General features: G+C 37.2%; 1 protein-coding gene across 1 annotated transcript in view; it reads right to left on the reverse strand.

The window, feature by feature from the left end:
• The window catches only part of PDE4D (phosphodiesterase 4D), a 395,151-nt gene extending 371,617 nt beyond the window's left edge, over positions 1 to 23,534 (reverse strand). The window contains exon 1 of the mRNA XM_085326463.1: positions 23,158 to 23,534. Within this exon, the coding sequence (XP_085182589.1) occupies positions 23,158 to 23,534 (377 nt within the window). The remainder of the gene's footprint in view (positions 1 to 23,157) is intronic.
• Between the last annotated feature and the right edge of the window lie 2,739 nt (positions 23,535 to 26,273).

Raw genomic sequence — 26,273 nt, forward strand, 5'->3', positions numbered from 1 at the left:
GTTGATAAGGTATGCGGTCTGGATTACAGATGTTCTATGTGTACTGTTGGCCTGCAGCAAAACAGTGTTAGTATTTTTCTCTATTTCTCAGACAGAAATTGAAATTTTAATAGCAATACATTGCCTGATAAATTTACTTACATTCTAAACCATTATGAATACGTACAGTAGATGCTGCAGACAGATCAGAGATGGATTTACAAACTGCATTTTTTGAAGTCATGCTAACTAGAAAATACTTGCGGGCAGGACCACATGATTTAGAAAAACGTTAAAAGCACGTTCACGTGGGAATTTTTTTAAACTCAGAATAGATAGTTATCAATCACAGATGGCTATAAATTMAGATCGCTAATGTATTTGTATGTAGCTCATCTTCAAATGAACCAGCAATTGTTTAATTTAAAAACAAAACAAAACAAATTTATTCAATATTCCTAAGAATTTCTGCAATTACAGAATTGTGGAAAATAACATTTTACAAAGTTGGCAGTGAGGAGGCTCATTTAGTTTTCACATAGCATACTATGCTTAGTTCAGTTTGAATGATTACTTTGAACAGAGATGCTTATTCAAACAGAAATATTCTCACAGCTTGAAAAATGTACAGTACAGCATTTATTTTACAAAACGTTGACCAAGAATCTTAAAACATTTAAATTAGTAGGTGCTTTTTGAAGAAAGTACTTAAATCTTATTATACCTAGGTATGAAGTAGTATAAAATTATTTGTACTGTCAATATGCTAGGAAAGTGATGGAATGAGTTGTTTTTTGGAATCATTGGGTGCTTTCTATACTGGTAAATTCATGGATGGATCAAATTTATTTCATATTTAACAGTATACTGTTCATACATCCCTCTTGAAGAGTTACATTTGGGGACAATTTTCTACTTTCTAAAGTAATAGCATGCTTCTGTCACTACAGATACACTTCCTTATGCAACCTAAAAGTATTTTTTTCTGTTCTCTTACTATTGCTTTTTTTAGGAGAATTGCTAGACGTAACACTCTTTGCTGACCTCTCCCTCACTTTACTAGACTAGACACAGTTCCACTAGCTAAAAAGGAAATCACACAAAGCATTTTATGGATTGGTGTTTCCTCTTTGAGTGGCCAGTACAGATGAGAAAACTATTCCATCTGCCTTATACCTTAAAACATCCTTAAACACAGAAACTAAAGGCAGCAASATCAAAAAATTAATTTATTGTTAGGAAAGGATAGAGCAGCTGTCCTGTTTCTCATTTTCCTACAGTCTGAAACTGAGTTAAAATCTTTCCTATTTATTTGACTGCAAATTCACATCATTGAACAGTATTTCACCCTGTTCAGATATAGTTCTAGCCCTATTTCACTTTTTTCATGATGAAACACCTATAATTATTTCTGTGTGAAGCCAGCAGATTTAAAGATCTCTGCTATTCCTTGATTCATTTTCTTTCTTTGTTTTGTATGTGAGATTAAACAACACATTCCTTGAGGAAATTTGTGTTTACACACAACATGATTACACAAGTATGGCTTTTTATGACAAATAATAACTAAGAGAAATATTTTCAAGAACATTCAGTATAACAAGTACYTAGCCCACATATTCAAAACAATTCTATGACCAGCATTCCTGTGGTTCTCAAGGGAGGCTTGTTGAAATCATGTGGAAACCAKATAATTCAGTTGGGTGCCTAAAGCAGATAGATCTGTCTTGAAAAATCTGCCATCTGCCTCACATTACTATGGCCATAATCTTAACCAGCTGGCCAACTTGAACAAGAATATATATAGGAAAGCAAAAAACATCTTTTGCAAGAGAATCTCCTGCAAAATACTTTTGAAAATGTGACCTCCTCAATGATGTACCTGAAAGTAAATTATTGAATAAAGATCTTTTTACAAACCCCAAGTCAAAATCGTAGTTATTATGAATAGCCTTTATTCATAAGTTTGGAAGAGAAACAGAAGAAGGGAAGAGGCTGTCTGAGGCTTTGCCTRTGTTAGGAAGCAGTGAGGCCCAATAGGAGCAGTTCTGAAAACTGAAATAGTGGTACTGAGGACTAAACATCCTGCATATGTTTCAAGGGTTTTTCTTTGGATTACCTCTGGTCTCGTCCTATAGACTAAATGCCTACTAGTAACCACTAATGCAGAGTGCCACAGGGTGTGCTCTAACATCTTCTGGTTTCAGTTTAGCATATGGGAAGGTACGTATGAGACTAATGTGCTCCAAAATTCCTACTCAATGTAAGCTAAAATGGCGAGGGGGTAATTTTAAGTTTTAGGAAAACTCCTGATCTGAGCTGAAATGCTTACAATAGACATGTTCCTTCTCCTGGAGCCAGACAGAGTGATATACAATATTTTCAGTAATAAAATTAAGCACAATTTTTTGGTATTACATTAGCTTACCTTCAGATTCCATTTCTGAACTACAAGTATTTGGCACCCAAAGAAACCTTGAAGTTAGGCAAAAAGGTTGTCACATTCAAATGAGGTGCAGGCACTGGGCTGAATACCATGATTTTCTACATTAATGACTGGCAGGAATAGTTCGTATATCAGCATGTCATGTTCAAATTTTCTTTTTATATAGAAATGCACAACTACAAAAAATACTTCTATCATAAAGTGAGCTTTACTTCAAGAACAAGATACTTTGATGGTATAAATATGGATCAGCAATCTTTAAACTACTAACATTAATATGGAGAGCAGGCATTACTATTCTCCAAAGATTATGGCAAAATGTCATCACTAAAATGTCATTAAGCAAGTAAATAACAGAAAGAGAATAGATAAAAGTAAAACAACAGAATACGCTTCTGTTCCTTTTCACATAACTCAAATGTGCAGCTTTCTCATTTTCTTTTTAATAATGAGAAAAGAGTATTTAAAATTTGGCAGCAACGATAGGTAGTAATTTCTATATAAAGTGTTCCAGACTCTTAAGTAGTCTGGAAAATAATTATAGTTAAAGAAAAATGCAATGATACAATGTGCAACATGATGCTGTAGAACAAAAGTGTTTTGAATGATAGTAAACACAGTCTGGGGAAATGTGATGGTGTTTTTGTTACAATATTTCTGTTAAGATTCTACTTACATATGGCAATGTTAAATTATCATTTCAATTGATAATCAGGTGCATTTCAATCAAGTTCCCATCAAACAAATGGCAAGCTGAACACCATGTATTAGAATCAAAACTTTAGTGAAATTAATCCTACACAGAAAAATAATTATTGGCCCTCACACCTTTTCTTTTCAGGGCAAGTGCACTGTCCCCACCACACAAAATTGAGAAGAGGCTGCAGAGCAATCTATCCTCTCTCAAAGCAACATTTAAAAACCGAAGGTATTATTTTGTACCTTCATTCTGTATAACACACATCACAATTGGCTTTATTCTCTTCTCAAAGTTTCAGCATATACATAGCAACATGGAACAAATTGCACCATTTTATCCAGTTCAGTATCTTTACCTGAACTCCACCAAAATGATTCCAAATGTGTACTTAAAACTAAAAAAAAAGTTTATCCCTAGAGACTTCTTGATAATGTTTCCTTAATGATAAGCACTTACAGCATAGGGTTAACTAGATTACAATTATGACAACATTAAAGTATAACAGCCACTTGGTAATTTTCCTCTAAGTGAAGACAAAACTAAAATGTTCTATGGCCAGCACGGAAAAATTTGTAGGCTCCCAGGGAACTACTGCTCAGATAATTACTCACTGCAATTCTATCTATCTAGCTCAGAGATTCTCAAAATAATCTTTCATATCCTATATGTGTTACCTGTAGTTTCAATTTCCTGATATCTGATCTTGCATTTTACCTTTTTAAAGCTTATTTTTCATTTTACTGTATTCTAGATCACTTCGTAAGACCCTGCTGGGGTCCTAACTTTATTTATGACTTCTTTGATTTTTTTAATGTCATTTACAAAATTTATCTGCTCAGGCTTTTTTCTTTCTTTTCTTAATCTCCAGACACGATGTACGCTGAACAAATAATAAAGCACTATGACATCCCTCTAGAAACACTTGCATTGAAGATTCTCTACAGGAAATTACTTTTAAACAGGACCAGTCAGACTAGCCCTACACAGCGGTACACTGATGTCTGCACTGTCAAATAGTACACCATCATAAGCCAAATAGTTCAACGAATTTGAAGAATAAAATAACACACTTATTGTGGTATCTACACTTGTAATTTAAGAGAATATTAAATATAGAAATATAGGAATGGAAATAAAAATGTTAAACATGTATCTTTAAATACCAGGCAAGATATTCTGAATATCCTCTAGAAGATGGTTAAAAAAGCAATAACTCACATATGAGAAYTTCCTCAAAAAGGTTAAACCAAAGTTTGTATGATAGCAGTCTTAATTTCACTTAAGAAGAATAATTGCTGCAAGTGAAATTGTATTTCATTTATATAGTTTAAAAATACTTTAGCTATCCATTCTCATCCTCTCAACCTCTAAGTACAAAGATATCTAAACTTTCCTACAATAAAAGCATTATTTTAAATTAACCTGAAGTACAAATTACAGTTCTGTGTTCTCATTCCAGTCAGACAGAATCCTGCATTTGGAATACCCCTCCCTTCTCTAGGGAAACATATGGTCTTGAGTGCTTAAGGAAATATGAGTCATACAATRGGTTGCCTTTTTCAGAACTGCACATACAAGTTTATAGTAAAAAAACATGGTATAATACAGTATTCTACAGACTTCTGTCATTACAAATATATTTTATCAAGACTTTTCTACAGACACTTAACATTAGATTTCACAAATGTCCTATTATGTGCAGCTCCAGACAGAGTAATATTTTGATGAAAGCTATTAAAAATGCTTAGGTAAAGAAAAAACTGTATCTCACTTCAGTTTAGTATTTTATACTTTTTATTTTATGCCTTACTGCAAGATGTCAAAAGCAAGCTGCAATATATAGAGSTTTGATTAGCTATTCAAATTACCTAAGCTGGTAGAGCAGTATTTAAGCTAACCACCTAGTTACCAAAGTAACCTCTACTATAGCTGTCTTTCACTGTAATTGGAAACTCAGAAAGCATTTCAGAAAGCTTTCCGCAGGAGATGTACTGAATTTATTTTATTTATTGAATAATGTGATAATTTGATTCTACAAMAAGCAAAGCAGTGAAACGTTTTCCACTAAGTAATGTACTGTCTCTCCAGTCTTCTAAACCTGAAAAGTTACAGCTTTCCCACTCCATATACTATTCAGAATACATCACCGGATTCATCACTGCATCACTTGCCAAATCTACCAGTAAAATAGAGCAAGCAATAGTTTTCTATCCAAACACATAAACTATTTTTGTGTTATATTGTAGAGAATGTGTCACATGATAAAATCACAAATCAGAATGAATATTTGGATAACATAATACACCTTGGATTTTGGAAAGGAACTGCATTAACTTCCGTATAAGCCATCCACCTGCTCAGAAATTTTATCTTACAATCAAGGTGGTTCTGGATTACCTAACCACAGTGAAATTATTGGTAACTCAGTGATGAAGCAAGCAGTGATTGTGTTCAGGACTTACTATCATAAACCAAGGTACAGGTCAGAAGGCAAAGCACATGCACAGATTACGAAACTGGCCAGTCACCATTTCATGCTATGCATTTTTAAAGAAGGAATGCTAAATATCAATGCAAAGAATAGAGAAAATGCTAGTATGACCCTAGTTTACAAGAAATTCATTTTATGTGTACATTAGACTGTAAAGTAGTTATTTAGTAACACAACTGATAACCGCAAGAATAAACTATATGTACTGTTTTAAAATTCAGTCCTACAGAACTGTTGTCTATGCAGAAAATGGATTCTTCACTATAAATGAAAGTAGACCTATTACTAAAAACTTCGTTATTTACAAGCAATAGGATGTAAATGAAGATGAGGACAGTAAAGCTTTTTAACAGCTGAAGGATGAGCTTGTTCAAGTAATAATTAACTACTTTCCCTAGACTTTGTCTAGCCTTAGTGTAGAACTTTTCCATCTTTTAAACCAAGTTTTTTTATAAAATGCTCACTGATTTATTTTATTTCAGTTATCTTATTACTACATCTTTCTTTCATGTAGATACTTATGTCTCATTTTATTCAGGGAATCATGGTCACGATTAATGTACGTTGCTTAATCTCAAGATRTTTAGTATTTCATATATTGAGTAGTACTGAGTCTACACTTTTGATTAAAATTTATACATAGAGACAAAAAAAATGCTGCTTCATACAGATGAAGATAATGAAAGCTGTGTAATGAACCTTAGTATTAACACAGAAAAACTGTGTTTGTATATTCAATTAACTGCTTTTTATAACCTCTTTTGATGATCTTTTTATCTATTTGTAATAAATCACCACAATCACACATGTACATGGACATTCAAATTATATATACACACACACACATATATATATCAAAATTTTATATTCACAGGAACATCAGATAACAACAGAGAGATAACACATATTCCAAAATTTCCTGCCAAGCCTGTCTATCCAGATATTGCTTATGTGAAGATTCACTATACTGAAAATTATCTCCAAAGATAGACAACTGCCCAAAGACCAAAATCTCTGACCTTTTCGTTCATATGAATACTATCATATGGGATTACTACTAGATATCAAAGGCTAAATATCTGGTATTTAGATACTGGATAAAACTATATGAACTAGTTACTGGAAATTAAACCAACATGTAGGGGTTACATTGCATTAACTACTCCAAAGTAACRGCTTGTTTTCAAGCTCTTACCTGATAGAAAATGTGAAGTAGTTTATTCCTCAGAAGTGCTATTATTCATTCACCAAAATTCAGAATTAGAGTCTGCTTAGGAAGAAATTATTCAGTCTTAATTCTACAAGGATCTTCAAATTTTTATTCATGACTAAAATCTTACTTCATCTGACTTTCCATTCGTGTTGGTCATTCTTATGCAAGCATATAATAACATCTTCAAAATGAGTTTTTTGTGAGACATTTATGAATAAAATAGCCTATTTCACATACTGTAGCCTTTATACGGTATGCTATGAAATTCTGGTTTGTAATCCCAATTCAGGTTACAACATTGTAGATGAGTTATTCACAGTTCTCTCCCCAGCCTAGTGTGGAGAAGTACCTTTTTGGCTACATCAATATTGTGAAAATTCATTTTCATTTCCCTAAGCTTTTATGCTTCCTTCCAGTTCTTGGTATTTTTAGTCATGGTCCTTGTAAGTAAGTGGGTCTACTGCCACTTTTGAGAACGCTAGAAAGGTCTATCACGGACTACAATGCAATCCAACCTTTTACTACATACTACTGTTTAACATACATGCTCAGCCTTTTTGCAGCGCACCACTTCCACATAAATTGCAGCCCATCTCCTCACTGTACTGGCTCCAAAGCAAGGAATTAAAATATGCTTTACGATTTTTAAAGTAYGACTTTTCACAAATTTTTATCAAAATCAGTTAAATAGCTAAAAGAACCTAAAATGTATAACACATCATTCAGTTTGATTTAAGTATCTCTCTAAAATCCAGAGGTAGCAATCCAGATTTAAGTTCAAATTTTCACCTCTTTTTCCTTTATGCATAAGCATTGCTGATTTTATGATGTTCCATTTTATGAAACTAAAAACTGTAAGGGTTCCATTTTCAAATAGATTAGACTGCATCGATGTATCACTCCCCTCAGTGATTATGTGTACAAATACTTGGACATATCGAATGGAGACATGATTTGGCTTCTCAATATAACATATAAACATTTGTCAACACTGACACCAAAACCCTAAACYGAAACCTGTAGGTCTAAGCCTTGGCCTAGCTGGCATTAACAGCCTCTTCACTGAAGCCTGAAAACCGTCAATATACTTACGTATGAGATAAAAAAATATACTGTTTCAGTCTGTTGACATGTAAAACATTTTAAGTTCTGCTGTTTACTACAGTTTATGTCTAGGCATAAACTATGCTTGTTTGTGCAGTTATGTAGACGTACTGCTTTGACAAATAGGATGTAGTCTGATCTCCCCTTAAACTTTTAAGTTCAGTTCCAAAACGACACTAACATTCTTGCATTCATAGAACAGGACCATGCAGGTTTTCCTAAGCAAACACTTCTCAGTCTTGCAATTTACTTCTTTGTTTATGTTGAAACATCAAGAATAGAGCACTTCAGGCACTTGCGTTACAAGGCCTATAGGCACCGAGTATAATTTAGGCTCTGGGACAATTTCTGTCAACTAGGAAAGGGAGCTTAGTGTCTGTCTGTCTGATACCTGCGTTGGGCAGAAATGGCCGTCATCTTGTTTTGCTCTTTTCATTGTGAATAGTTTTACAAATGCTTTCTTCATCCTAGCCTCTATATCAAAGTGGAATGTAGATATACAGGAACACAAAAAAGCTATGGGAGGAAAGCAAGAATGTTTGTTTACTGCATGTAAACTATTCTGCATAGCTATCCAAATGTCCTGAGCAAAATATGAAGTAGCTTCTCCAATAAAATTTCCTGTGATGTTATAGCAGGCACCTATGCAATTATCACAACTGGGCTGCAGTTCTGCCTGCTTACATTCATTTAGTTCAGCATAACCTGCTTTAGGGTTTATACTCTTCACTGAATGATTTCAAGCATCTACAATAGCTAGGAGTTCAACAGATGTGTTCACTACCTCTGAAAATCCAATTATTTTATCAGTTTTCTATTTACATGGCAACAGTAATTTTGCAAGTAGCTCAAACTCTGGTAGGGCACAAAGTGCCTAGGCAAAACTAGAAGCCTCATTCTTAATGGTCTGTTGTGACTATTATTATTTTTTAACTAAACTCTCATTACTACAGTAATACAAATTTCTCTATAAACTACTAATTTGGCCTGTGATTTCAAAAGATAGCTGGCTGCTTAGGTTCTTTAGGCTTCCTGGAAAACCACAGTCATAACAGTAAGTAAATACACACACATGCAAATAACACACTTTTATTTACATAACCAAGACTAGTTGATATCTTTTTAATCAACATCCTACCATATAATTTTATCATATTACCATTTTCTTCTTACAACATYTTTTTAGCAAGTGACATGAAAATTTATCAGCCTGCATGTAAAGTATACCTACCTGACAGTTATTTTTTTTCTCTTTCGATTTAAAAATGTGTACTTTCCTCTCCCTGTGGGTGAAGAGAATTTTGAATTATAGGTATCTACACTTTCAGTCAGGACCTACCCTCTCTTAATATATGAAGATATGTTAAATTATTTTAATAGATACGTAATATGTCTCAACATCCTTCTAAACTATTACAGCAGATATGACATCCTAGAAAATTAGTTTGATTCAAAGTAACCTTTAAAAAAACATCCAAATGTTTTTGGATACATTTTCATAAAATAGACTATTTGACAAAAATTATTCTGTAAAGAGCCAGAGTCATGACTGTAAACCAGTCAGAAAATATTTGAAACGGGATACTTTGCCATTTGCATCCAATTTGTTACATTGTCATTGTTCAAAATACATTTTGCGTTCTGCGGTATCAATTACATCCACGTGAACAATTACTGAATTGTCTCCATTATTTGAAGGATTTTGATACATGCTTTTTATTCATATTTTTAACTGTATTCTGTTAAGGAAAAAAAAAAGGAAAATATCATTGAGAGCAGAAAGTAGTGCAAAGCAAAAATTACTGATAGGAAAAACAGAAAAAAATAAACCTTTTACTATAACTCTGCAAATATCTCTCAAGGTATCCCTTAGACAAGTCTAGGTCATTGACTTACTCTGCTAATGTTAGAAAAGGAGAAGCTCCCTCCATGAAGCCCCAAAAGAGATTCTTTTAATGAAATAATAAGAGGATTTGCCATAACRCAATAAAATGTGTTAATGTAGGGGTCTCTTCCTCTGACTGGTGAGTGAGAGAGTTGCGCAGATTACTGGAAGAATAGACCCTCTTTGCAAAATGAACATAAGAGTTTCACTTGAATACTGTAGCTGCTACAAATAAATGTAGTTACCTCTTTTCATTACTAAAATGGCACTCAGGAAGCCATCCTTCAGTTTTTTTCCATATTTCATTTACATATGGATAACAGGTTAAATATAACTTTGTATTTGTCTAAAATCATGTTATAACATTCCTACTGAAATATCTTAGAAAATAAGAATATTTACAAAATATATACGAAACAAATGATATGAAGTATTACAGTAAAATACACATGACCTTTTATTCACAGGATTTCCAAAATAAAGTCAAAAAATGTACAACTCTTCTATATATATAGAGGCTATATAGTACAAAGAATGTAACAATATTAAATGTTGCTGCTTAAGAGTATGTGGACATTTTGCAATAGATACTTGTTCAGGGATGATCTATGCAAGATAGTAAGTCCAMACTGAAGAGCAAAACATTATAGATTTTAGAAATACCTTTTCCCATCCATGTATCTACAAAGATAACACTCTAGTCCACATTATAAAAAATAATCATTATTTTTATATCTCATTCATTCCTTTAGAATGCTGCTGTAAAGAAAATTTCCTAATTCACTTTTTCAACATCTCTCTGTCCCTTGGTGAATCCCCCTACTATCTTTCCTTGTTCTGTGGCATCAAATACAAGTTGCTTCATTCACCTTCAAGATTATTCATTAGTTATCCTCACTTCATTTATATCTTTCTTCCTGTATGATAACTTGCACTTCCAAATCAGCTCATAATGCCAGCTCTCAATTAACACTTGTCAAATTTTCAAACAAGCTGAAAATATTCTTTTCTTATTGTTAGGGAGAAATGCACTAGAAATAATTTGCAAAACTAACTCATTATGCTCTTTTAAATTCCCTTTGCAGTGGCTGCTTTCCTATGTCTGCAAAAATATTGATAATATCTTTCATGAACATGACTTTAAGTGATTACCTTAAGCCTTACCACTCAAGCGATTAAGCATGGAACCCAAGTAAATCATACACCTTGCCATACATTCAGCCTGTTCAAATGACAGGTAATATCCAGTGTTAATATTTCACATACAATAACCCATCTATATGAGAAGTAAGAGCTGACATCTCTCTCTGCTGCAAAATAAAAACAGAAAAAAATACAAAACTGCTTAAAATTCAAGAGCCCATAAAAAATAGCATCTGCACCATTTGTAGTACACACAAATTTCATTGGTGCTAAATTTTAATGTTTTCCAAAAGGCACATTAAGCATTAAGTAATGAAAAAAAGGTGATTCTGTTCATAGAGCTGTGACTCTACCACTTTTCTCTCTCTCAGATGCCCTCCTTTTTGTCCTGAGAGAGAGAGGTGCAGACTGATCATAAGGCAAAAAATAAGACTCAGAGGCTTTATAAAATCTGTGGAAGCAGAAATGGACGTTCATATCATTTAGAAGTTGCAAAATGCAGATACAGTGCTTATAGAAAGGCCTAGAAAAAGGGCCCGCTTCCGAGCGTGATCAACAGACGCTGCTTTTTCAGTCTTGACACCTGCGTTACACCACACTACCCAATGTAAATGCTAAGCACTGTTTTCCCATTCTGACCCAGCATTCTCAGATAGTCTCACTGTAATGCTTGACCCCGATTTTAAGTGCGCAAGAAAGCTTCGCATACGAAGGAAGGCATTCTAGAGCATTTGGGAATTCTGATCCAGGTTAAGCTGCCCATACGCTCTGTCTCTTTTCTTCGTATTTCTTTATCTATCTGTATCCATCTGTAATCTCAGATCATATCTAAATTATACGATGTTTGGATTATCACTGGATGACTTGATCTTTCGAATAAGTGTTGCAGAATCATACTTAATGATATATAAATTTTTAAAAAAGAGACACTAAATATAAAGGGATTATACAGTCACAAGTGAAATTAAAGCTCCAAGTTCCGGTCAGGAAATAAACCTATCTGATAGTAACTTACTCTTTCATTTCTGTCAACATTCTTAATGTTAATATTATTCACATCATAAACTAAAATAGCTATGTAATTCTCAAACCAAAGTCATTTCTTTGGAAGCAGGGAAACTGGTGCATGTTCAGTACCCAAGGGGTTAATCATCATTATTATCTAGAAGAAAATATTAGATAACAAAGCAGAATGTGAACATTTATGAACGAGTCAAAATACATCAGTGTTTGGTTTGTTTTACAAAGTCTACTCAGATGGCAAACTTACTCGCCTAGCACGGTAGGAAGTTTGAAGAGAGAAGAGCAATAGTACCTTGGTCTCCTTTTAAATATCTTTTTTCATGCAAATGAATACACATTCATATACATATTCAAACAGACGGTCAATATTCTTACTTGATTTTCAAAAACAGAGTAGGAATTGAGGCAGCTGGACATTACCCTCCATTATGCCCAGAAAAYTATAAAACTGTGGATCAGACATTAAGGAGGTTGGCTCCATCATGCATTTTCCTGAATCCTTTGCACTCTCTAGGGAATCAACACGCTGCACAGGATGCCTTGGCATCTTTATTCTTTTTCTACTGAAAATGGGACTGTAGAAGAGGTTTTCTACTCTTGAAGTCTCTGAGCTCTTTAAGTTCATTTTGGTAAATCAGAAAATTTCATCCAGGGTGTTTAAAATAAGCACTTGCTGAAGTGTCCAGCAGTTCAGAATACCTCCAAGTTTTGGGAACATGATGAGGTTCATCTTGTGATACTCGTTACAGATTTTCTGTAAAATTATGACTGATTTTAATTTAATGCTGTGGCTGATTATTCCCTCAAAAATAATATCCTCTAATTTTTTACAGCTGCACACTAGGATAAAGCTGGAGCTTCGGAAATCAATAAGCTTATAAAGGGAGCAATGTTCTAGGACCTCCTGGCCTTACCAGCTTCCTATTGCAAAATCTAAGAAGTGCAATGAAATTCAGACTTCAGTCAGGTTATTACACATACATACACAGCTCCTGGAAGGGAACCTGGAGAGAAGGCAGCAGCACTTCTCTTACATTATTTGGTGCATGCTGTATGTGTAATCTTAAACTACAAGTATATATCTAAAGAAAGACTCAAAGTGAATAAGCTGTGAATTGAAATTAACTGACATTTATTTATGCATAATTTCTCAGCTAATTTCCTATTTCTGCACCAGTGAAAAATATCATATGGTTGGAAGGGCAGAAAATGCATGYGTGGGTTTCAGTCTGCTCATTTTTCTAGGTTTCTAAACAAGTTTACTATTACTTTATTCTTTCAATTTTGTTACTGCCAACTCAGCAAAATTTTCTTCTCTTAGATGCTTTTCAAATTGCACTTCAAGATTCCTTACCCCTACTATGTGTAGATATACTTTGATAATAAGGGGTCCTTAACATACAAGGAGAATAGAATATTTGAATTCACATTTTGCAAAACAAGGTTTTCTAAAGCAATATAAAAATGATTGGCCAGACATCTGGTAATTCTCCTCACATAATAATCTTTCAATCTATTCTTTCTAGATCCACTCATTAAAGTTTCTACCATGCTTATAGTCATTAAAAGTTAAATAGATCTGAAAAGATTTAATGTATAGAAAAAGTCTACAGTGGAAACTGCTGATACAGTTTTGCTTGTGAGTGTGATCCAGGTGAGAATTAGTCAGCTGTTTCTATTCGTGTGGACTGTTCTATACTGCTGCATTATTTAGCAGATATAAGAATTTTACAATGGACCATTTAATTATTTGCTGCAGGCTTCACCTCTCTCCCCAAAAAAGCTCTTCCTTGCCATGTTTTATTTGAGGATACATCTGTCATTAAAAAAAAAAACCTATAAATCATTATTATCATATACAGCAACAACTCTACTACTAGAACATCAATGCTTGCTTGTTATTCCAATGGGACCATCAAGTCAAAACCTTTCTTTTAGATATTTATGGAACACTAAATATTGTATCAAAAGGTTTAGCGGTCTGCTAGAGTTTCCTGCTGACCCTATACTATACATTATATTATAAAAATAATGACATTTTGACTATATTCATTTTTAATACTTCATCACTTTAGGGAAGTACTTGATCTCTATTTATTATTACAGGATTAGGAGGAATGTACACCTGGGAAGAATCAACTGCAAGATAATCAATTAGACATCAATTCTGTTGAAAAGCACTTGAGGTTATTGTGTATGAGAAGCTGAATATGATTCAATATTGCCACGCTGCAGGGGGAAAAAAAAAGTCAAACATTAGACTAGGATAAGTAAATGGGAGCATAAGTTGTAGAACTCTTAAGCTATGCTTCTGCACTATCCTGTCTTAGCAGTTCCTCAGCTGAAGGCCTTTGATTAATTTTGGGACTGGGATATAATGAAAAGCATGAAGCAAAACTGGAGATAGTTTAAAAGAAAGCAATCACTAGACAGAATTCTAAAAATACAAAATGCGAAGAAATACTGAAAGAAAGTAAGAAAATATCTTTTGGGAATAACATAGGTGTGGGTGATTCTGCTTTGAAATCCCTTCCAGTTCTATGATTCTACAGCAATAAATAGAAAACAAGAGATCTTTGCTATACGGTTATAAAATTTATATACAAAGCTTGAAATGCTTTTTGTAGAAAGCAGTTTGTAGGGTTTAAAATCCTACAGAAGTTTTCAAAAAGAAAAACACACTGTAAATATGAAATCACCCTTAATCCAAGGAATTCTGCTAGTCTTCAGAAGATCAGCACTGGAAACTAGCATATTTTTATTTTTACAATGACACATAGAGTTTCTGGCATATGAGGTGACAGGAAAAGTACTTTTTCTAAGAGCAGTCTCCTGCCATAAACCAAAACCACTCTGTTGGAAACCCTGCTGAAGCCTACATTTCTCAAGTGACCACATTTTCTGCTACTAGTTTATAATCAGTAAGCACAAATGTAAACTGGTTTAGTTCCTAAGGAAAATCAACCAATCTCTGTAGCAACTGAAGGGAACTAGTCAGAAAGTAACCGAAAGGTGGTGAGATTTGTGAGATGATTTTAGTGAAGATTTAGTAGTAGGTGTTCTTTGCTTATATCTGTTTCTAGATAAGCTATGCTATTTAACACTTAATCCAATATTTGGTTTCTTCATGTCCTTGAAGTGTTATTATTTGCTATTACGTCTTTCTTTTTTATTTTAGTAAGCAACAGTAGTGGAGAACAGAAATTGAGGGGAGTATCTCGGTAATTTTTATACGGTACTCTGTGTTTACTCCTTGTTAACTGATGAAAATAGATGGATCACTCATGAAATTTATGCATAGCTTAAATACCATTGCAGCATTTTTCTCTTCACATATGGGAAAACCTGTAAACAATGTAGATGTATCAAAACACCTATCTTAAGTGCATGTTGTTTTTATTCTCACAGCCAAATGCAGACTAGGCCTAAACATTCTTGGCTTCAAACATCAGTGCACAGACAAACAAGAGTTGCCTATACACTACAATTTATAACTGGATAGAGAGAAATGAAATGATCTCCAGTTCCTGGAGCCTGTGATACRCACGTACCAGTCCTCTGCACCATCCTGTCATTAGATCGCTAAGATCAGAGAGGTTACTCGGTCTTAAATCTGTGGTATCTTTATTTGATGTTATAACAATGGCTAGAACACTTGGACAGAACATTTATCCTTCTTCCATTTACTTGTCTCCTCTCCCGTATTTTCTTACCAATACCACCTCCTTTTTAACTCCAAAGTATCCACTTCTATAAACGTTCCCCTCACTGCTCTTGAGAACCCAATTGTTACCTTGGAATACCCGGTCCTATTTCTTTTTATGAAGAGAAAGAAAACAAAAATAAAAAGGAGTTGATGAGTTTAATCTAAGAATATGAATTTAGAGATAATAATGGAAAAAAAATGAAAGTGTCCAAAACTTAAAAGGTCATTTTAATACTAACTGCTCTTATTCTCATCACTTTTAACGGTCAGCTGCTGTAAGAAAGTGAATAGCTGTGATAACCTATGTTGACAACATCCAGCGGTTTCCTACTTTCAGCATTTGGCAGGAAATTTTCTGCTCTCTATTACATTTCCCAGGTGAAAAAGAAGGATAAGCAACTGTATATTGTCTTCAACAGCCGTAGATCTTGAGCACATCTTTATAGCACTTCATATTCTCCTGAAACAATCTGCTCTTTAAGAAATACAAACTTACATTTTTTCCTCATCTTTGCATGTGTGTGTTTAAATACATATGCATGTATATGCACAGAGATTTTTAATTCAGATTTTTGATTAATCTCCTCAATGTAAGGTTACGCCAAAGCAAAGGACAGATGCTTCTTTTATACATTTACTTCCCTTTGGGAATGTAGCTCTATGACTCTGCTTTGGAAATAATAATAAAACTGAGCTAAGCTATTGTTCCAAATATATTAAAGTTTCTAGTGATTTTTAAGATCTCAAAGAGGGCAAGTTTTTGCTTTTCTTTCCTCTGTAGACTTCTGCCATTGTTTTAGACTAAGTACTTGCTTAGAAGTTTTCTCAGTATGTAGGGTCCAAAAGAGCAAATGGACCTGTTCTCTATAGAGGCTCAATTTGGGAAAATCTTTCGGAAGAGGTTATAGAAACAGCAGTAACAGGAAACAAAAAAATTGGATTCCAAGGCCCACTTATAAGCACATACTAAGTTAACTGGGCATTTGATCTTGCCTTATTTATCACCAGTCTATAGCAACACATATGTCCAAAGGAAAAAGGATATCAAGACAAACACTATTGTACGTACTTCAGCCCTTGGAGAAAGGGTGAAAGTACAAAGAGCCAGTTATTTTTCTTCAAGGCATTACTAGAAGATACTCAGAAACTACACTGCCAGCACTGTACTGTAATACAAACCCATTTTAAATAACTGGAAACTAGACAGACATAGTTTTTTATGGAATAGCAAGCACATGGTGATTAAACCAATCATTAGTCTGAAATCTTCAGTAAAGCTTTACAATTCCCATCAACATTACCCTGCCGGAAACATTAAGCCAATAGTCACTAGAAAGACACAGGAGTGGAGGCAGACACAACTGGAAAGGACTCGGGAATGAACAACGGTGGGATATCTCCTTGCTCTCASTAACTGACAGATTTTGCTCCACCACTGTAATCTTTGCTATGTGTAACTTAAGGCCTTAAAATATCAAAGAGGAGAATGTAGACAACAGGATAACATTTTAAGAGTAATCAAAGAGTACTATCTTATCACCATTGAATTTGCAGTTTAAATAGGCACTATTCAATGTAATTTCTCTAGATTTCCAGTAAAGCTTTGGTTTTGAACCATATATGGTGATAATCTACTATATCACCAAAAGAAAAAAAAAAAAGAAAAGAAAAGGAACTCGTTCTCAGAAATAAGTTGTATTCTTGTTTATAGAATCCTTTGGTGATGTTCTTATTTTCTGGAACTGCAATATACCTCATACTGATTAAACTAGCATAGAAAAAATGAAATTTCACATATTACACTTACCAAATTTTGTTCAAATCATTAGGTGATATTGAGAGGGATTTGTCTAACACTTTTTTTTCATGAAATTCCTGCCTTTCACTGGTGGGAAAATCAGTCTTGGAACCTGTCCATCAAGACTGTATACTTAGCAGTCAAATGGTTCTGCCCTGCTTTTGGACCTATACTTTCCCAGTTTCCTTTCAYTTCTAACACATCAGTATATTCTCACAAGTTTTCCAGTCATCCGCTATCTCCAAAATCTTCTAACAGAGAAGTACAGCAGGCTAAAATGATTTAGTTCCTTTTAAAAAAAACTTCTATACAAAATTCACTAAGGCTCTTTTACTGTTTTACGTAGAATTCCCATCTAAATTACCCGTCAGCTATGCACCYTAATGGCCCAAGACAGAGGTTTTTAGAAGATGAGCCAAATGCCACAGAGCTGACACCACGRCTCAAGAAACCACTTCTTGGACAGATGTCTCTACTAATACTTAAATAATGTTGCTAAAATCTATTTTAAAAATACTAGCAGAAAAAATGCGTTATACAGTTGAGAAATAAATTAGACAATTAGGTTAATAATTTTAACGTAGACATTACATGGCAATGTCTATAATAAAAGGTTTTAAGTCCCAATTAATCTCTATTTGGTTATGATAGTCTGCTAAATTACCAGATTTATATACTCACTAAAGTAGGAAATTAGCACCATTCATTTGCAGTAACATTCATATTCAAATAAGTATATTTGTATATGTGAATTTTAAAAGCTCATCTTTTTACAAATTCCAACAGCATGAAAATTAATGCTACTTAGAGTGTTCAAGGCAGACAACTCTAATAATCTAAAGCAAGCCTTTTGAAACAAAAAACTGAAAGAACACTCTGGTAGCCACTTATTTAAATATTTTTTTAAAATATGAGTGTCTTGTTTTATTTATCTTTTATGAATAATTCATAGAGAACTTTAATTCAACAGTATTTATTAAGTTGTGGGAGTTCTTTGTATGTTTGAACGAAAGTTAGCATATGCCAATTATTGTAACATCTTGGTGCCAGTATCTCTTAATAGTAAACAAAGCAACAAAATACTGTCAGACAAGTAAATGACGAATTTCTTAATTATTATTACAATCACAGAGACTGCTATTAAATTCTGAGAACTGTTTCTACTGGCCTGCAAGTTTGAACATATTTGTCTTCTCTTCCCTAGGTTGGGTGGAAGTAATTAGGACATACTAGATCAAGAGGAGTTTTCAAACCAAATGAGAACAGGATGAGTTTTAGAATGGAAAGAACGGTTCCATTTTATTAGAGCATGCATCAGATTTTTGGCAAGATTTGTACTATTATTTTTCCAGATGCTGTAGTTGTAGCTTCAGAAACCAAGAGTTTATCTAGCCAAATCATAATTGTGTTACACAGTTTCCCAGACCTCAGAGCATCAAGAAACTAACACACAGAGCTCCCTTCTTTTCCCGATAGAAAATAAAGCCTCTGGGCCACCAGAATATTCTGCTGCATTGAACCCTGGGTATTATTTTGGTTTCTAGATCCCTTATCAAGCAGTATAAGGACAAGATTCAAGGAAAAAATGATACTTTGGGGATCTGTGCATGTAAGCAATACAACAGTGTATGCTGCATGGTTAAAGAGTAAGAGATGTTGCATGGTAAGTTAGTCCTGGACAAGGCAAGAAAGGGAGAGGAAATACTTTTCCTTGACAGGGGCAAATTTTAAAAGCCACTTACTAAAGTACAATTCTAAAATAGACAGCATTAGGGAACGAGCACCAAGCTTACTGGATTGCAAAGGAAAACATTGCCTTCCCTGTGTGCAGTTGCTTATATATAAACAAAGATGAAAAGTTGGTTTCAGAAACCTAGACTTGCAAACCACTTGAGATAAAACTTTTATAGGAGACCTGCTCTAAAAAATGATGGTCAGGGAAACCTGTTAGAAAAGAAGATGTCTGAGAGAATAGGATGTATCTTAAAGATACAACATTTTGGGAAATTCCCCAACTAGTGGAATTAGGACCTATGGCATTTCTCCTCTAGCTCCTCCCGTCTGAAATAGCAGTAGTGAAAAATGGAACACAGTAAGATGATACTGCAAGATGATTTAATTGACATATGACTAATGACCTTTAAAACTGCTAAATTTTATTTTTTTCTTAAACAGCTAAACTCTTGCAAGTCCATGAAATAATAATAGTTATGCGAGGAACAAAAAGTACATGAAATGTTTAAAGAGAAACRGAGTATCAGCTCCATTTATTACACTGAATGTTTTTCGTACAGTTAAATTGGAAAATTATTTGAAGTATTTATTTCCCCATTCCACTAGCACTATTCATGATTAGATAGTACCTTTCATTCTATGATCTTAAAATCACTTTAACATAGATCTGTAATAACTGCACTTCTGCTTATATTTTACACATGAGATGTTAGTTAACTTGCCCAAGACCATGCAGTAAACAAATGGCCAGAAAGAGAGCCCAGGTTAGTGGGCTCCTAGTCCCAACTATCTGCTTGACTCCCCTGTCTTCTGTATTGCCCTTGTATATACAAATTCAAATCCRTTTCAGATTTAGAAATACCGGAACAATCTTTAGTAATACGACYTTAGCAAATTATTCAGATGTACTATTCTACCTAATGAATTACTGTTGTATTCCTTGAAGAAATATAGTGCTATACTAAATAAGCTGTTTACAAAGTTACAGTGATAATTATACGGAGACAGAGGAAGCATTAAATTGATATTTATACCTTATATTCTGAAATAGAAGCATGCTGTTTTTCAAATCTCTATTTCAGTTTACAATTTCTGCTGGTTCATTTTGTGTTTTAAATTTCCACTCTCCAGTTTGGATAATAAAGCTTTACTAGTCTGTTTTAATTCTGATTTCAATATTAAAACAATTCCTTTTCCCTATTTCTTTTGCAAAATATAACTGTTGCATATTTTTAAGTTTTGTGCAAAACATGAAATAGAAGAAACTTCAAAGTTGTGTGCTTAGCTACCTAAGTGTTCCTTTACAGTTTTCACTGAGGTTTTAAAAATTATGATATTTTCAGAGGAAAATAAAATAAATTTGGGGAAACTAATTTTATAGATATAAATTTGGCATATTTGAGCCAATAATGTTTAACATTATCCCGAATACGTGGTGTGTTCTATATGTAAGTACATAGTACACAGTTTTATACTGTTTCTATACAGTTTTTCCCCACTCCCTCATGTTTAGAGCAATTTGGAGTTTTCTGAAAAACAAATTATCATCCGAGACCTTACATCCATGGGAATCCATATAACCATTAGGAAATGTTCTTCTAACAAACAGGTTAAATTATTTAGAAATATTAAAAATRTTAAAATGAAAAAGAAACTGAACTATGCAAAAAGGACTRGTGTCTTTTACAGCAGTGTTGGGGGTTTTGCAATTGGAGTGTTATAAAAGAATACTAAGAAGATATTCTGCTTTGCATTTAGTGAAGAAAAGCAATATTGACCCAGAACTTGGGATGAAAKCCCTGGAAAGACCACTCGCTCCTTAAATTTCTTAAATATATTTATAAAACAATTTGTTATGGTTCACTTTATGTTTGCACATTACAGTAGTCTGTTTCACTCAAAATGTTTAACTGTGGGAATTTATTTTTGCTAAGAAAGCCATGGAACAGTCAATTTTATGAGCTTCTTTACTCCACTTCCAAAAAGGAGGAACATTTGAAGCATTTTTTCCTATCTCATAACAAATATAGAACCATTTAGCCCTTTACTTCTAAAGCAAGATAGCTTGTCAAAACAACATTTTTGCACTAATAAAAAGAAGATTTTTTWAAAAAAGGAATAGAGAATTTTAAATTCTTATTTAAATAGGCATCATAAGAATAATAATCTGAAATTCCAAAATGGCACAAAACCTAACAAAAAAGTAATATAAGTGCATTTCCTTCCCCCTATGACTTGTCATCCCCTCAATAACTAATCATCAATGGAAAAATGCTGAATATACTCAACCCAACCATTATGATTTACAAAAATTAAACTTCTTTGTATTCAAAAAACAGAAACGCATTCATACTTAAAGACTGAAAGCCCCAGACGCTGAGTGTTTTGTCTACAAAAGGAATGGGAATATATTGAAAAGAGTATTAAATTGAACAATAGTTCATTCTTGAAGCATGTGATTTGTCCTTTCAAATCCCACCTAGTGAAAAAATTAACATCATTAACTTTGGACAAGCATGAGTTCACACGACTGATACAAAGGTGTAGCAAAAGAATGGCTGCTTGAAAACCAAAGATATTAAAAGACAAATTTTAATGATTTTTGATGTAGAAGTACAGTTCAAATTTGGAATTGCTGAGCTTGTTTTTTACTTCTCAATTATATACAAAGTGGAAATGAAGCCAACATTAGATAGAAATAGAGTCAACACTGCCAGAGAATAGTCAGGTATGTCTCACTCAGATTTATGGAAAAGGCTATATACTAAAAGAATACAGTGTGCACCACAGAAACACACAAAGCAATCTTTGCTCAGAAAGGAACATTTATTCATTCATTGAGCATATCATGCTACAAAAAACTGATTATCCAGGAAATCAAAAACGAGAGGGTAGTTGAGTATTAGTATTGCCCCTCTGCCCACCGCTCTTAGTATAGATCCTTTATTCACCATGTCGCTCACTATTCAAATACAAGCGTGTGGCTTGCCACCAAAAGGAAGTGGTTGTAGCTAGAAAAACGAAAATAGAAAAACACACTGAGCGATCAAATACAAGTTCCTAGTGATTCTGACAGAGAACTGGGTTTTAGAAMAGATACCTGTGATAGCTATCAAGGGCAAAACAAGCACTGCTGAGCTACATACTGCAAAATAAATCTACAGCTCATTTGACAGGGAACAATAGACTAGTAAATGACGGACTCCTCCCTCTGGCTTAGAAACCATTAGCCTATTTCCTCCTCTAGCCCAGTCAGCCTAGAAGGACCCTAACGCGGGATTCGCCAGGCGCCTCCCAGCTCCCGGAGCGCTCGCTGCGCTAACTTCGGCGGTGGGAAGAGCACCCGACCGGCGCCCTTTCCGCTCCGCCCCAGCGCTGCCGCTTCCCGGGGAGCCCGGGCAGSCTGGGCGAGGCGCGGCCGCGGGCAGCGGGGCGGCACGCAGGGCCCCGCTCCGCCGGCCGCGGTCCCTCTCCCACCCACGTGTTTAGCCTTCGCCTTTGCAAGCCCCGACAGGCGTGTGTGGGACGACGCGCCGGTGCCGGTGGCTGCCCCCGGCCCCCGCCCCACGCGGGCCCTGCCGGGGGCCCGGGGCAGACGAGCTGCCCCGCTGCCACTCCCGCGGCCGCCCGGCCCGGCGGCCCCGCCGCCCCTTCCCCGCGCACGGCTCCTGCTGCCGGGGCCTCGGCTCGCCGCCCGCCCGGCCCCACCTCCCGCTCGGAGCCTCCGCTGCCGCACGGCGCCTCTTTCTTCTCCTTCCCGCCGCAGCGAGCGGGTCCGTGAGACGGGGGACCGCGGCGAGCCGGCACCCCGCGGCCCCCGCCGGCTCCCCGCCCCCGGGCGGCAGCAGCCATGGCGGGCGGGAGAGCGGCACCCCGCCGCCGCCCCCCGCACGCACACACACACGGCCGGAGCGCGGGGCCGAGCCCTCTCCTACCGTCTCAGTCCCTGGAAAGAGGAGGGCCAGGACATCCGCGATTTCTTCAGGCCGGGCCGGTGGCCGGTCTCCACGGCGTAGGAAGCGCGGTCCATCGCTCGGCAGCAGAGGTAGCGCTCCGTGTCCGAGTAGCCGCGGTGCCTCACGCGGGCCCCGGCCAGGCAGCGGCCCCGCGAGGCGGGCGGCGGCGGCGCGGGGGGCTGCTGGTGCTGGAGGAACTGGTGCTGCCGCAGCTGCGGCGGGTAGTGCTGCTCGTGCCGCCACAGATGCTTCGGGGCTTGGAGGCTCCCGCTGCCTCCGGCGCCGTCGCTGCCGCTGGCGCCGTCGCTGCCGCCGGGCAGCGCGGACAAGCCGCTGCCGCCGCGCTCTGCCTCCATGGTGCGGGNNGGGCCGGGGCCGGGGCCGGGGCCGGGGCCGGGGCCGGGGCCGGGGCCGGGGCCGCGGCGGCGTCCGTCCTCCTCCGGCAGCGGCGGGGAAACTGTGCTGAAAAGTTGGACAGCTCCTGCCGCACCGCCCCTCGCCCGGGTGTGGGAGCGGCGGGGGCCGCCGCGCCGCCGAGTCCTGCCGGCCCCTCGGGAGGAGGGCGGAGGAAGAGGGGGAGGAGAGCAGCGGAGCGGAGCGGAGCGGAGCGGGGGGCTGGCTTCCCGCTCGGAAATACTTGAAGCCAGGCTGGAGCCGGGAGCAGGCTGCGATCGCCGCCGAGAGGGCGCCGCGGGTGCGCTGGAGGCGGCGGAGGGCGCGGCGGAGAGCCCGGCCGCGGAGGCCCGGGACGAGGGGCGGGCGCCGGGCGCGGGGCCGGGCCCGGCCGCCGGGAGGGCGCCGCTCCGCGCCCGCCGCGGGGCCGAGCCGCAGGAGACCGGCCCTTCGCTGCTGCCTGGACGTGACTCCCGCTCAGAGGGACCCGCAGCGCAAAGCGACGGCAGGTGGCAAAGTTGCTCGCGCTGAATTTCACCGCTAAGTTTGCAGGGAGTTAAAAATGGGTTCTTACTCCCTGAACTCCCCCTGCCCCTGCCGCCCCCATTCCCCGTATCGTACTTCCAACCTTTACCATATCAGGTTCAGAAATCGTCTCTTTCCCAAACTGAAATCCTCCCTTGGTCTGCCATCTTCCCCGAAAAATAATCTCTCTCCCCCCTACGAGTAATAMGGGCTGTAAATCAGTGCAAGGAAGGTTTAATTATAGCGGCGCTGAGCCTGCTGCTTGAGCAAAGCTTTTCCATTATAAACAACTTTTCCATCTTAAACAAGTTTCGGAAGTTTGAAACTACTGTACAAAATCACTACAAGCGTTTGTCAAATTTACCAAGCAGTAATTTCATCCTAAGAAAGCAGTTTAAAAGTTAATTTTGTATTTCAAGTATTTCTGCACTCAYATACCATGAATAATCCAATATAGATGGGGAATTTTGCTTCATTTTCTTAAGCAGGATTTACATTCATCCAATATTGTGTAGTAATACTCTATATCTAACATTTTTTATTTACAATATTATTATAGTGACTACATTTCTGACAAAATATAAAAGAGAAATGGCATCCACTTGCAAACCATTAAGACATTTTTTGTCAGGTCCTTCCATTCTCTTCRCCAGCATATCAGTTCTAAGCAAGAGGGCATCCCTCACATCACTGTCTTTATCGAATACACACTTTCTTCCTAATCAGTGCTCATCTGCTCATTAGACTGTTCTGATCAGCTTCATGCACAGCTTCTGCTTGCTCTATATAGTTCCTCTAAATAGTTCTTGCCCTCCTTTTTCCACTTCCTTCTCACATTTACCATCATTTAAAACTTCATAAATTTCTTTCTACATTTCTTAATTTCATTTAAATGGAAATAWAACCCATGCCAAATCTTTTATGTGTTGACATATTTTTTCCATTCTCCAACTCATAAGTCAGTCTTCCTGCGAGACACACAGAGCTCCTTCAGTCAGGATTCATCCTCTGAGCATGCACCTCAAAAATAATGCCACTCTCTCCCTATTAGACAAAAGTCCCAGTCCTGGCTTTTCCAAGCCAAGAGCACCTCCCTAGTGAATTCTGATAAACATCAGTCATCCCCTCATTTCTTTTTTCCTGCCTTTTTGGGAGGCTCCTCAACCAATTTCAGGTAAGATAATAATTTGTAATAAATTCTGGGAAAACTGGGAAAAACCCAAGTTAGTGTTTCCACTGAAGGAAAGGCTATACAGCTTGAGCTCACCCAATTATCATTTCTGATTGCCCTGTTATGTATGCTGTCATACAAGACTAATTCCAAACCAGTACTTCTTTCACAGTTGTAGGGGAAATTGGAGCAGACTGTGACAGCTTTGACAGCATGTGGAGGACACGAACATTGGAAGAAGACTGAAGGAGAAAAGTGGGGCATGAGGAGAGAATGAAATCTAGTATTGAAGACAATTGGAATAATTGCAATATGGGATGYAGGTCTATAGGATGCTAATCCACAAAAAAGGAAAAAAAAAAAAGAAAGAAATACCTTCTCTCCCTCTCTTCATGTCTATTCCCATATTGTACCATGAGTGTAGTACACAATCACCAGTTCCTTCTTGTCTCCTAAAATGAGACATACTTTTGTGAGCAATCCTATAATTTCACAGAATCATAGAAATGTTGTTTGGAAGGGACCTCCTGAGGTCATGTTGTCCAACCTTCTGCTCAAAACAGTCCTGTCATCAACACCACATCACATCAGCTGTGGCTTTGCCTGAGTCTCAAAAACTTTCAAGGACGGAGATTCCCCAGCCACCCTGGGTAACCTGCTCCAGTGGATGCATCACATTCCTAATGGAGAAGTTTCTCCTGATCCTCCTGTRCCATAATCAGTAGCTATTGCCTTGTGTTATATAGCGTGCCACTCCTAAAAAAGCTGACCTTGACCCTACTTTGCAACTSCCTTTCAAGTAGATGCAGCCTCCTGTTTTGTTGCCTTTCATCTTCTCCACACCAAATGAAATATATTCAGATTCTCCTCATCAGTCTTGTGCTCTAGGGCCCAGCCATTGTGGTTGCCCTCTCCTGGGACACCATCACTTCCCTTGACCTGATGGCCACAATCACTTTGGCATGCAGTTTCCCTTACTTAGGATGAGAGCCTACTGTTGGCTCAT

This window comes from Rhea americana, unplaced genomic scaffold, assembly GCF_003343005.1.
Source record: "Rhea americana isolate MKP2758 unplaced genomic scaffold, rheAme1 scaffold_13, whole genome shotgun sequence".
Taxonomy (NCBI): domain Eukaryota; kingdom Metazoa; phylum Chordata; class Aves; order Rheiformes; family Rheidae; genus Rhea; species Rhea americana.